Source organism: Heterocephalus glaber, unplaced genomic scaffold, assembly GCF_053883595.1.
Source record: "Heterocephalus glaber isolate CG9 unplaced genomic scaffold, H.glaber_assembly_v1.0 deba00000470, whole genome shotgun sequence".
Taxonomy (NCBI): Eukaryota; Metazoa; Chordata; class Mammalia; order Rodentia; family Bathyergidae; genus Heterocephalus; species Heterocephalus glaber.
In genome coordinates, this window is record NW_028258145.1 from 17,463,986 (window position 1) to 17,477,833 (window position 13,848).

The 13,848-nt window shown below is 48.8% G+C and overlaps 2 protein-coding genes across 2 annotated transcripts; both read right to left on the reverse strand.

Moving 5' to 3' along the window:
- Positions 1 to 614: 614 nt before the first annotated feature.
- LOC101722472 (BH3-interacting domain death agonist-like) lies at positions 615 to 1,145 on the reverse strand. The gene has a single exon (XM_004875598.1). The coding sequence runs from the start codon at positions 1,143 to 1,145 to the stop codon at positions 615 to 617; it is 531 nt and encodes a 176-aa protein (XP_004875655.1).
- Positions 1,146 to 12,068: 10,923 nt separating this feature from the next.
- Positions 12,069 to 12,599, reverse strand: LOC147829795 (BH3-interacting domain death agonist-like). The gene has a single exon (XM_087201888.1). It carries the CDS (start codon positions 12,597 to 12,599, stop codon positions 12,069 to 12,071), a length of 531 nt encoding a protein of 176 aa, XP_087058014.1.
- Positions 12,600 to 13,848: the final 1,249 nt, after the last annotated feature.

The window sequence follows — 13,848 nt, forward strand, 5'->3', positions numbered from 1 at the left end:
TGAGAGCTTTGGTTGTAGAAGCAGGAAGTCCATTCTCTTCAGCTTCTGGACATGGAGGAGCTGAGGGCCCTGCTGGAAAACTGAAGATACAAGGCTGTGAAGAGGAAGTCTGCAGCACTGTTGGCGACCAGCAGCTTCAAGTCTTTTTCAAAGTCTTCATTTATTGGAAAGAGAAAAGGTCCATTTCAGTATCTGCCTTGGAAACAGCAGTTGCCACGGGCCCTTATGTCACCTTCACCCTTTTGATTGCCTCTGATCCTTCCTGACTCAAGTGTAGGGAAATCAAGCTGAAAAAGCTTCACACCTATGTGCCGAGGTTGCAGTAAGGTGAAATCACAACAGGGCACAAAGTGCAGAGGTAGAAAGGGCCAGGAAAACCTATTTTGAAATCAGCAAGTTGTCATTATTTCATCCAAGTACATCAGGGTAGATTTTTCTCAAAGAGTAGCCAGCTTAACACGTGGTCATGAAGAGAGCGAGGAAAGGCTGCTGTCCAGGCCCGGTCTCCTTCAAACCATCCCTGTACATGGCCAGAGTACCTTCTCCTGTGGGGCAACTCTGCTGCTGTCACCAAGTGAGGCTTTGGCCAGGCCAACTTCTGGGATGCCATCCATTCAGTGCATCTCACTGTTGATTAAGTCCGTCAGACAGGGGCAGAGTTTCTGGATAAGTTTCCCAAAAACCTCAACGATTTCAAACAGCAGGTTCGGCATGTGTTGAGCTGACTTTTTGGCCATCTGCATGGACAGGATCAGCATGTTCCGTTCATTCTTCTCGTGTTCAGGGAAGTACGGCATTATCTGTTCTAGCGTGGCCACCAGGCATCGCATTCTGTCATCCTCTGACAGACTTGGGTTCGTCAAAATCTCATGCACCTTGCTCACGTGACTGAGATCAATTCTGCTTTCCATGTTCTCCCCACGATGGGCGAGTACTATTCCCAATTTCACCACGGTTGACCTTGTCACACTGGGCTGGCCGGCCCCATTGAGCTCCATGAGATACTCGCCATCCTCCTCGGAACCTTGCAGGTCCAGTATCTTGGCCACCGTCTCCAGCTCTTTATGGAAACTATGGTTAGTGAAGCTTTCGATGAAGCTAAGCAGCAGCAGCTGTGTGATGCGCTCTTTCTCTGGGTTGTCCATGGCACCAGCAGCACTGGTGGCTCGAACTCTCCGGGCTCCCAGGTGTGCTAGGTGGGCACTCCGAGAGGCTGGGATGCCAGAGGACCAAGGCTGAGTGGTGAGGAGACCAGCGAGGGAGGCTAAGTACTCCCCCTGCCCCAGTGCCCCTCCCGCACCCCAGTGCCCGCCTCTCTATGCTCCGCCCCAGCCCAGTGATGACTTTAACTCATTCTTATGAGATGTAACACTGGCTCAAATGGAATTTCCATTTTTTGATTTGGAGGCATCTCCACACTGATTTGCATCGTGGTTATAGGTGCTGACACTCCTTCTAACAATGCAGAAGGGTTCCTTCCTCCCAGTAGCTTGGCCAGCATTGGTAACTGTTTGCTGTCTTGATGATAGCCATTCTTTCTGGAGTAGGAGGCAAGCCCAGTGTTGTTTTGATCTGCACTCCCCAGGCTACCCACTCCTGCCTGATTCAATAGACAAAAAGTGTTTTCCACTGTGGAATGATTCCAAAATCCTGTGATTCCTGTCTTGTCTGACCTTCCTACAAGCTCAGGATGCGAGTTAGCACTTTGCACCCCCAGTGCAGGACCAGAGAACAGAGGAGAAGGGAAGGAAGAGAGGAGGTGTGTCAGGTGTCCCGAAAAGGGAGACCGGTGGAATCACACTTCAGGCCAGAAACTCAGGGCCCTGCTCCTCACCCTTCTCCCTGGGGACAGCCAGGCAGCTCCCTCTGTCAGGGTCTCTCAACGTCTTTCACTGTGCCACAGGAATGGCCAGGACACCACCTCCCTCCCAGGAGGTAGAGCTTTGGTAACTGGCAGGAAGGCCAGGTAGGGTGTAAAGAGAAGAGGGGAAGAAGGCTGACTGTGGAGAGGATATGCACTGGCGGGGCTTAGCAGTGCACACACGTAATCCCCGCACTGGGCGGGGGGGTGGGGTGCGGGGGGGTGTTGGGGAGGCTGAGGCAGGAGGATCACCATGAGGTCACATCATAGCTGTATCCCAGGTTCAAGGCACAGAAGACAACCTGAAGAGCTTAAGCAAAAGGGAGAATTTATTGCAGGACGGGTGCTATGGCTCCGGGCACCCATGGGAGACTTCAGTGCTCTGCTATGGCAGGCAAAGATGGGTCGTGCCTGGCCACTTCCCAACCTCCCCAGCATCCAGGGGATTATGTTCCCTTTCCCGGACAATTCTCTCTTGTTGCCAGAACTAGGCATCTCACTGCTCTATGACTGCACTGCTAACTACACCCCAAGCGAGCCCACTCCCCAGAGTGGTAGAAATCTGCTCAGGCACAAACACCATGGTGGTTCTCAGCTCCTCATCTTGAGGACTCTCTGGAGGGCCTTGACCTGGTCCCATCTGCTGGGTTGCTCCTCAGGCCTGTTCCGTAGGGAGGTCTTGGGATCTCCCTCGGACCCCATCCGGGGACTCTGCTCTGCTACCGCACTGCAGAGGGAGGGCGGGGCAGAGCTGTGGGTTGGGGCTTTTCCCCGCCTGGGGCTTGTCACCTGGGGAATTCACTGTGGAGAGATGGGGCTGCGCTGCTTCACTGGGGGACCTCTGAGGTCAGTCAGTATCCCTAGGGCTTTTTCTTCTCCTCCTGGCATGGTCAGATTTTCTGCAGATGTTTCATGCAATCTCTTGCCCAGAGGGAGTGAGACTGATGGGCAGAGGAAGTGCCCGCTGCTGCCTGGGGGAGGACATGTCCTGTGCTTACGTGACGGGCAAGGGGACCCTGCTTAGACCTCTGCTTCCAATCTGCTGTCAGTGCCCTAACACTAACACTAACAGGGCCTGGTGTCTCCCAGTGCAGCAAACCTATCTTGTCCTTTCTTAGTGGAAGCCTCCTGTCTTTTGCTTGTGTGGAGGAGAGACAGTCACTCTGTAAAGCTCTAACTGGTCTTTTTCTTCGCCCTGTGATGGGAGTCACAGGCCGGCCCCATCTGTGCTGGCCAAGTGCTCCACCACTGAGATAAATCACCAGCCCTTAACTGCTCCTTAAGCATACCTTTCTTTATTAACAGTATGCTGGTGATGGAACTCAGGGCCTCACACATACTAGACTAACACTCTGTCACTGAGCTACACCTCCAGCTCTTTTTATTTTTTATTTTTTTCTAGTTTGTTTTGTTTTTTGGGGGTTTTTTGGTACCAGCGATCAAACTCGGTCCTTGTGCTTGTGCAGCAGGCGATGAAACCACTGAGCTAAATCCCTCACCCCGTATTTTTTTTTTTTTTTATTATTCTGAGACAGAGCCTTGCTAAATTGCCCAGACTGACCTTGAACTTGTGATTTTCCTGCCTCAGGCTCCCAGGTAGCTAGAATTCCAGGTAGCTAGAATTCCAGGTAGCTATCTCTGGCTCCAGCTTGAATGGACATTTATGTGTCATTCTCTTTGGGGGCCCAGGCTTAGCCTTACTTTCACTGGGGCCCTGTGCTCCCAGCCATAGCTTCTGAGGTTTCTGTGGTGTCCAAGGGCGTTCCTGGGATTTCCCAAGGGTGACAAGATTGGGATTTCCCAAGGGTGACAAGTTTGGGCCTTCTTGAGTGGGCTCATTCAGTTGTTGCTGGTTTCTGGCTTACAAAACATTTTTTAAGGTTTCAGTGCTGGAGGTTGAATGGAGCCCTCATCCCTGCTGAGCATTGCCCCCTGAGACACAAGGCCACAGCATTTGCCTGCTCCCTGCTCCAAAGTGGGAATTCTTGTTGTTCCCTTGTGATATGTTTTTAAAGCAATCCCTCTGTTTGTCATTTTGATGCATCTGAGAAGGGAAGACACAATAATTTCTGGTGCTTTTTTGTTGTTCTTGAGGTTTTCCATGGAGAAATACATTTGTCTCAAAGATGCATGCAAAAACCCTGGGCAAGAGATTTATTGCTCTCATCGGACCCAGGTGTTAGCCCTTGAATAGGGAAGGTCGTTTGGTGTTTGTTTGTATGTTTTGGTTTTGGGGTTTTTTTGTTTCTTTGGTTTTTGTTTTCTGGTTTTTGGGTTTTTTGAGACAAGGTCTCACTATGTAGCCCAGGCTGGCCTCGAACTTCCTGCGATCCTCCTGCCTAGGCCTCTAGAGTGCTGGGATTAGAGGCGTGCACCCTATGCCCCCGGCTTTAAAACTCTTAACTGGCAAGTAGGGTATATAAGGTTCCAGGCTTGGTCTGGGAGCAGACTCCTGCCCAACCAGGCCCAGGGGTGTGTGGTGGGGGTGGTCTCATGTTTGCCAGGCTCGGCCCCTCCCGTTGTCATGGAGACCTACAGGGTGGCAGTCTTAGGAAGTGAGTCTCTGGGCTGAGGATGAAGCTCAGTGGCCAGAGGCTGGTCTAGCATGCAAGAGATGCGGGGCTCAATCATTAGCACTGACAAAAATAGAGAAAAACGTTGCCTCTCCAGATAAAGCGTCCCCGAGGTTCTACTAGAGCTAGAAAACAGGAGGGTGAAGTGTAGGGGTTCTGCTTCTTAGTGTGAGGCTCTCTCTACCCAGCACATGCGTTGTTGAGTCATGAGGGCAGAAACAAAGGGAGAGGACAGGCAGAGAAAGGCTCCCTTAGTTCCTGGGCTAGGAGATGAATGTCCACAGTAAGCTTCTGTTCTTGCTGCTACTAGATTGGACAGAGAGGAGACAGGGCTTCTCTGTGACTGAAAGTCCAATCCCATTAGGAGATAGGATGAGAGTCCACATGGGGCAGCCAGGAGTGGTGGTGCATGACTGTAATCCCAGCACTCGGGAAGCTGAGGTGGGAGGATCGCTATGAGTTTGAGGCCAGCCTTGGCTACATAGTGAGTTCATGACCAGCCTGGGTTACACAGTGAGACCCCTTCTCCAAAAAAGCAAGAAGAGGGCCAGGGATTTAGCTTAGTGCCACTGCCCCTGCCTTGCAAGTGCAAGATCCTGAGTTCCATCCCTGATACCAAACAAAAAGGAAATGGAAAAGGAAAGAAATAGAAATAGAATTCTGTATGGGACCTGTATGAAAATGAGGTCATATCCTTCTGCCCCTGCCTGTTCCCTGCTCCCCACTCCTGACAGGGCCAGGAGGAAAATCCATGGGGACCTGAGAGAGAGCCCTCTGTTGGAGAGTCTGCTCCAGATGATCCTCTCTAGGGAATTTATTTGGGCCCAGGGGTGGACAGAGAGGTCCCCAGATGTCTCATCACAGTCCTCTCCTTTCCCTCCTCAGATTGAGCAGTGACCTCAACTCCACACCGCATCTGCCTGATGACCTTGAGTCCCCCTGCTGAGGGACTCACTGTTGTGCCACAAAAACTGGCTTCGCAGTTCAGTGTTTCTCATGGATTTTGTCTTTCTTCCACCTCCCGGGCTGGAAGCCTGGGAATGATTTCAGCTCCTACCTGTGCCTTGACACCGCTCCCCAGTCAGTCCCACAGCAAGGCTGCTGATGGCAGTCATGCTCATCCCTGGTTGGAGGTGAGACCCTGACACACAGCCCCAGAGCCCAGCCTCACCCGCAGAGGCCTGGGGGCAGTGTGGGAGTCAGGGAGCAACGTTAGACAGGGTCCCCACTGTGGGGGAACAGGGCCACCCAAAGGGGGCAGGGAGGAGGGATCCAGCCCAATGCTACATTCCCAGAGTAAGAGTGGATCTCGTGAGGACCGAAGCTCCCATGTCTTGTACACTTTGGGCAAGACATCGTGAAAGGGAATAGCTGGGCAGAATAGAATGCACACATATTGATTGATTGATTGATTGATTGACTGTTCTTAGTGTGTCTTTGCAGTACATTATGTTTCCATTGTGGGGCATTGGTACATGTACATAGCACATCTTCATTCCTTTCTACATACCTTCTCTCCTATCCCTTCCTCCATTCTTTGATCCCCTTGCCATTTAAGAAAGATCTGTCTCCCTTCTTATTATTGTCTATCTTTTACTTTGTTTTTTATTCAAATTTGAGATTGCTGTATGAGAGTAACCATGCCATACTATATTTAAGCTGGTGTGTCTGATTTAGTGCACTTGACATCATGGTCTCAACTTGTATCCATTTTCTTAAGAATGACTCGAGTTTACCCAGGTTTATAGCAAAGTAGTACTCCATTGCGTGTCAGTACTCCATTTTCTTTACCCATTCATCTGTTGACGGACGTATAGGTCCCTTCCCCCTTCCAAAATTCAGCTATTAAGAATTGTGCTGCTATGAACATGCATCTGCCTGGATCACTGGAATGTAGTGTGTTTAACTCCTCTGGGAAGATACTTGAAGGAGGGGAGCTGGGTCACAGGACTTTCTAGATGTTCTTCTTTGAGGAATCTCCACATTGATTTACATAGTTCTGCTAGTTTGTTTTCCTGTCACAGTGTAGAAGGGTTCCTATTCCCTTTGCAGCCTCCCGGAATTTGCTATTATTTAATGTCTTGATGATGGCCATTCTTTCTGCAGTGAGAAGGAATCTGAGTTGTTTTAAGTTGAATTTCTCTTATGGCCAGTGATGTTGAACATTTTTTCATGTAGCTATTGCCCATCCGTACTTCTTCTGAGAAGTATCTATTCATTCTAATGTCTCATGTTTAAAATTCTTTTATCTTTTGGGGTTTCATTTTGTGGAGTTCTTTATACATTCCAGATGTTACACTTCTCACCAAGGAGAAAGGCACAAAAAACTTTCTTTCTGCTTCTGTCGATGGTCTCTTAAGTCCTTGGCTTGTTTCATTTGGTAGGCAAAGCTTTTTAATTTGATATGATCCCATGTGTTGATTCTTCATGATATTTCTTGTGCAATTGGGGTTCTGCTCATAAGGGCCTCCCCTGTGCCTGTCTCTTCAGGAGTTTTACCTATTTTATCTTCCAGCAGAGTAAGGGTTTCTGTTTTCAGCGTTAGGTTTCCATGCATTTGATTTGATGTTAGTATACGGTGAGAGATGAGGGTCTAGATTCAGTCTTCAGCCTGAGGGGAGCCGGATTTCCCAGCAGCAGTTGCTCCAGGGGCTGTGTTTCCTCCAGCACTGCTCCTGGCCCCTTTGTCAAATCTCCTGGGGCTGGATGTGAGTGTTTTCATGATTTCTTCATCATGGCCATTCTTTCTGGACTAAGATGGAATCTCAGTGTTGTTTTCACCTGCATATCTCTAATGCCAGAGATGTGAAACATTTTTCACATATTTATTGGCCATTTGCGTCAATGCCAAAATGTTTCTATTCATTTCATTTGCCAGTGTTTTAATTGGATCTTTGATTTTGAAGTCCTTGTGTTTCTTTTCTTTTCTTTTCTTTTCTTTTTTGGAGTTTATTGTGTGCTATATATTGGTCCAATGTCTGAGGAAGAACAGGCGAAACCTTTTCTTACTCTGTAGGTTGTGTCTTCAACGTGTTGGTTGTTTTCTTCCATGTCAGAAGCTTTGTAATTGGATATAATCCCATTTGCTGCTTCGTGGTGCTATTCCTTGTACAGTTTTTGTTCTATTCACAAAGTCCTTCCTGTGTCTGTGATTTCAAGAGATTTACCTATTTTATTTTCCAACATTTGTTGCTGCTTTAATCTTTGTATGACTGATGCATTTTGAATGTACTTAGGCCCATGCTGAGGAATATGTACTGTCTTGGTTATCTTTGTCTTGTTGCTGAAACATAATACCCTGCACCAAAAGTTAAAGAGGAAAGGGTTTATTTACCCCACGATTTGCAGAGGTTTCAGTCCACGATTGGCTGGCACCAAGACAGGGTGGTTGGCCGGCAGGCATGGCAGAGAAGAAACTGTCCTTGGCACACACAAGCTAGCAAAGCAACTAGGGACAACCACACTCTCTGTCCCTTGTATCTTATCCAGGTTACCTAGGCTGGGTAGCACTGACACCCTTCATCCTAGTGCCCTGGATCCTAGCATTGCACCATGAATCAATCCCAGTGGCACATACTCTAGATCCAGACACTTCTGAAAAAAACCCACCTATCACCTCGTGAGGCTTTACTGGGACATCTAAACACAAGCCATAACAATGTATAATTTTTGGGAACATGTGTGGTGCTCCATGCCTATTATCCCAGCACTTGGGAAGCCGAGGAAGGAGGATTACTGTGAGTTCAAGGCCACCCTGGGCCACCTAGTGAGTTCAAGACCAGCCCTGACTACAAAGTAGTCAAAAGTAGTAAAAAGCAAAACGAAATAAAAATGTATTTCTTTCTATTTTTCTGAGACGAGGCCTTCCTATATAGCCTTATGTCATCCAGGCTGGCCTAGAACTTGAGATCCTCTGCCCTTGGCCTCCTGAGTGCTGCCATTACAGATCTGTTCCACCATGCCCAGGGATTGAAATGTTATGTACCTTCTTTCATTAAGCTCATAGTTTTTCTCCCTTTTTTTTTTTTTTTGGTACTGGGGATCGAACTCGGGTCCCTGCACTTGTGCAGCAGGTGTTGAAACCACTGAGCTAAATCCCTGGCCCTCATAGTTTTTCTCTTTTCTGTTCCTGTCTTTGTTTGTTTGTTTTCCTGTTTGGTTAATGAGACATGGTCTCTCCATGCAGTTAGGACGGTCTTGAAATCACTATGCAGCCAAGGCTGGCCTCAAACACATGGTGTTCCACCTGCCTCAGCCTCCTGAGTGTTGCAATTCCAGTTGTGCATCACCACACCCAGCTTATATTTCCTGGGAGAGTAAAAGAAGTCTGGATGTAGAGAAAGCAGCATTATGACTGAGCCTTTCTGGGCAGTGGGGACCAGAGATCTCTGACTGTTTATGTGGCTCTTGCAGTGACAGCTGTCGTTCTGGGCAGAAGGAAGGATGAGGAGTGAGGAGGGAATTTCCTTCTCTCTGGAGGAGACTTTGGGACGCTCTCCTCGCATTCCAAAGTCCTGAACTGGATCATGTGGACCCTGGCGACAATGGATTCTGGAGAATCTGGTCCTTTCCTGGGCACAGGGCCCCTTGCATTGGGGTCCTGAGTGCACATGCAGCGAGACGGCCAGCAGGTCCTGGGACGGACACTCGCTGGGTGGCAGCCACTGCCGGGACACAGAATTACGACGGTGACGATGACACATGCCTTGCACGTGACCACATGAAATAGAGACGTGGCTTCTGGACCTCTTCTTTTGGCTTTTTAGACAGGGTTTCCCTATGTAGTTGAGGCTGGCCTTGAACTCACTGTCACCCCCCTGCCGCCGCCACCCAGCATTGAGATGACAGGCATCTTCCATCACTTCCGGGTTCCTGTGCTGCCTCCTTAGCACCTTTAGCTTTTGGGTTGGTGGAAGCCGGGGGTCCCCTAAGCTGAAGGAAACATTCTCAGAAGTGTACCTGTCAGTCAGCAGGATGTCAGCTCCCATAGCAAAGCTAAGGTAACTGGACCCTCAAGAGTCACAGATGGCCCAGATAATCATGGCTGTCAGCCCACAACATCCTGTCTCTCCACACTCACCGTGCTCTACTCAGCCAAGTCCAGTGACCACCAGGACCTTTAATATAGGCCCAGATTCTTCACAGAACTTCACAAGGAATCCAAGCTTTAGGAAGATGTTAGTAATGACCTGAGTGGGATACATTGAAAAAACATGTTTTGTAAATATGTGAGCAAAAAATTGTGGGCGTGGTATGAGGCAACCAAGGGCCTGTCCAGAGACAGTGGACAATTCACAGAGAAGGAGACCAAGAAGGAGGTTTTGTTGTCGGGTTTTTTTTGGTTTCGTTTGGTTTTGTTTTGATTTTTCTTCAGTACAAGGAATTGAAATCAGGTCCTTGAGCTTACCAGACAGCTGCAGTGCCACTGAGCTACATCCCTGGCCCAAGAAGAGGATTTTAGGCAGAACATCAATTCAGAGCATAGGAGGGCACATGCCTCGTAAGAAGAGGAAAGGGCAGGGACAGTGAGAATCATTAACATAGATGAATTTGGTTTGTTTTGTATGAATTTAACATAGAGTGCTAAGAAACACAGGAAAAGATAAGGTCAGATGTGTGTTGTGGGGCCCATCTGCAATCCCCACATTTGGGAGGCGAAGGCAGGGTGACTGCAAGTTCAAGGCCCCCCTGGGCTACATGCCCAGATCTTGTCTGGAAAGCAAGGTATACTACCAAACTACAGGGATAAAAACAGCATGGTATTAGGACAAAAACAGGCATGTTCGTCAATGGAACACAAGGGGGGATGCAGAAACAACACCAGACACACTCAGCCATCGGATCTTTGATCAAAGGGCCAGAAAAATACACCGGAGGAAAGACAGCCTCTTGAGCAAAATGGTGCTGGGAAAACTGGCTCTGCACAGGTACAAATGGAACCCAGACACATAACCCACACCATGTGCTAAACTACATTCTCAATGCATCAGAGATGTAAAGGTTAAAACAGAAACAACGTGCAGGAGAATAAAATGGGTAAACCTCTGGAAGTCACAGACACAGGCAAGGACTTTGTGAACAGAACCCAAGTTGCACAAGTAATAGCACCAGGAAGCAGCAAGTGGGAGGGATTATGTCCAATTAAAAAGCATTTGAACATGAAAGAAACACCCAGCCAACACATTGAAGACACAACCGACAGAATGGGAAAAAATCATGGCCAGCCAGTCCTCAGCTATAGGACTAATATATAAAATATAGAAAACTAAAAAATGAGGACTCCAAAATGAAAGATCCAGTTAAAATATGGGCAAGTGAAAGGAATGGAAAAATTTCAGGAGAACTACAAATGGTCAAAAATCCCAAGCAAAATGTTCAACATCTCTGGCCCCAGAGATATGCAAGTGAAAACAACACTGAGATTCCACCTTAGTTCAGAAAGAATGACCACGATCTTGAAATCAAGAAAACAGTCCTAAAATTCACATAGAACCAGAAGAGACCCAGAAAAGCAAAAATCCATCTTGAGCAAGAAGAACAAACCTGGAGGCATCCCAATCCTAGATTTCAAGTTACCTTGTACAAGTGCACTGATAAAAGCAGCAAGGTACTGGCCAAAACCAGAAACGTGGGTCAAAGGAACAAAATAGAGGACGCAGAAACAACCTAGACACATTCTACCATCTGGTCTTTTTTTTTTTTAATTTTATTTTTAGGTAACAAGAACTTATTTATGAGAGTTCATGCCTCTAGTCCATGAGCTTGCCCCAAGCATCCTATTCGCAATCACAAGGGCTTACAGGTTGAGGTGACTCATGTGACAGGGACCCAGCACCCACACTTGCAAACCAAACCCTAGCAGGGGTTTGCAGGCCGAGCCACAGGCCAGGGCTGCGCTGTTTCTACACGGAAGCTTTGCCTTTGGTTAATGTGGCCTTTCCTAAACCAGCAGGATCTGTCCTTGTATCGTGACAATGTCCCCAGGAAAGGAGATCACTTAGGGACTGAATTTGTAGTCTCTGAGAGCTTTGGTTGTAGAAGCAGGAAGTCCATTCTCTTCAGCTTCTGGACATGGAGGAGCTGAGGGCCCTGCTGGAAAACTGAAGATACAAGGCTGTGAAGAGGAAGTCTGCAGCACTGTTGGCGACCAGCAGCTTCAAGTCTTTTTCAAAGTCTTCATTTATTGGAAAGAGAAAAGGTCCATTTCAGTATCTGCCTTGGAAACAGCAGTTGCCACGGGCCCTTATGTCACCTTCACCCTTTTGATTGCCTCTGATCCTTCCTGACTCAAGTGTAGGGAAATCAAGCTGAAAAAGCTTCACACCTATGTGCCGAGGTTGCAGTAAGGTGAAATCACAACAGGGCACAAAGTGCAGAGGTAGAAAGGGCCAGGAAAACCTATTTTGAAATCAGCAAGTTGTCATTATTTCATCCAAGTACATCAGGGTAGATTTTTCTCAAAGAGTAGCCAGCTTAACACGTGGTCATGAAGAGAGCGAGGAAAGGCTGCTGTCCAGGCCCGGTCTCCTTCAAACCATCCCTGTACATGGCCAGAGTACCTTCTCCTGTGGGGCAACTCTGCTGCTGTCACCAAGTGAGGCTTTGGCCAGGCCAACTTCTGGGATGCCATCCATTCAGTGCATCTCACTGTTGATTAAGTCCGTCAGACAGGGGCAGAGTTTCTGGATAAGTTTCCCAAAAACCTCAACGATTTCAAACAGCAGGTTCGGCATGTGTTGAGCTGACTTTTTGGCCATCTGCATGGACAGGATCAGCATGTTCCGTTCATTCTTCTCGTGTTCAGGGAAGTACGGCATTATCTGTTCTAGCGTGGCCACCAGGCATCGCATTCTGTCATCCTCTGACAGACTTGGGTTCGTCAAAATCTCATGCACCTTGCTCACGTGACTGAGATCAATTCTGCTTTCCATGTTCTCCCCACGATGGGCGAGTACTATTCCCAATTTCACCACGGTTGACCTTGTCACACTGGGCTGGCCGGCCCCATTGAGCTCCATGAGATACTCGCCATCCTCCTCGGAACCTTGCAGGTCCAGTATCTTGGCCACCGTCTCCAGCTCTTTATGGAAACTATGGTTAGTGAAGCTTTCGATGAAGCTAAGCAGCAGCAGCTGTGTGATGCGCTCTTTCTCTGGGTTGTCCATGGCACCAGCAGCACTGGTGGCTCGAACTCTCCGGGCTCCCAGGTGTGCTAGGTGGGCACTCCGAGAGGCTGGGATGCCAGAGGACCAAGGCTGAGTGGTGAGGAGACCAGCGAGGGAGGCTAAGTACTCCCCCTGCCCCAGTGCCCCTCCCGCACCCCAGTGCCCGCCTCTCTATGCTCCGCCCCAGCCCAGTGATGACTTTAACTCATTCTTATGAGATGTAACACTGGCTCAAATGGAATTTCCATTTTTTGATTTGGAGGCATCTCCACACTGATTTGCATCGTGGTTATAGGTGCTGACACTCCTTCTAACAATGCAGAAGGGTTCCTTCCTCCCAGTAGCTTGGCCAGCATTGGTAACTGTTTGCTGTCTTGATGATAGCCATTCTTTCTGGAGTAGGAGGCAAGCCCAGTGTTGTTTTGATCTGCACTCCCCAGGCTACCCACTCCTGCCTGATTCAATAGACAAAAAGTGTTTTCCACTGTGGAATGATTCCAAAATCCTGTGATTCCTGTCTTGTCTGACCTTCCTACAAGCTCAGGATGCGAGTTAGCACTTTGCACCCCCAGTGCAGGACCAGAGAACAGAGGAGAAGGGAAGGAAGAGAGGAGGTGTGTCAGGTGTCCCGAAAAGGGAGACCGGTGGAATCACACTTCAGGCCAGAAACTCAGGGCCCTGCTCCTCACCCTTCTCCCTGGGGACAGCCAGGCAGCTCCCTCTGTCAGGGTCTCTCAACGTCTTTCACTGTGCCACAGGAATGGCCAGGACACCACCTCCCTCCCAGGAGGTAGAGCTTTGGTAACTGGCAGGAAGGCCAGGTAGGGTGTAAAGAGAAGAGGGGAAGAAGGCTGACTGTGGAGAGGATATGCACTGGCGGGGCTTAGCAGTGCACACACGTAATCCCCGCACTGGGCGGGGGGGTGGGGTGCGGGGGGGTGTTGGGGAGGCTGAGGCAGGAGGATCACCATGAGGTCACATCATAGCTGTATCCCAGGTTCAAGGCACAGAAGACAACCTGAAGAGCTTAAGCAAAAGGGAGAATTTATTGCAGGACGGGTGCTATGGCTCCGGGCACCCATGGGAGACTTCAGTGCTCTGCTATGGCAGGCAAAGATGGGTCGTGCCTGGCCACTTCCCAACCTCCCCAGCATCCAGGGGATTATGTTCCCTTTCCCGGACAATTCTCTCTTGTTGCCAGAACTAGGCATCTCACTGCTCTATGACTGCACTGCTAACTACACCCCAA

Coding starts and splice junctions, on each gene's coding strand:
- LOC101722472 (XM_004875598.1), bottom strand. CDS start 1,145: ATGGACAACCCAGAGAAAGAGCGCATCACACAGCTGCTGCTGCTTAGC.
- LOC147829795 (XM_087201888.1), bottom strand. CDS start 12,599: ATGGACAACCCAGAGAAAGAGCGCATCACACAGCTGCTGCTGCTTAGC.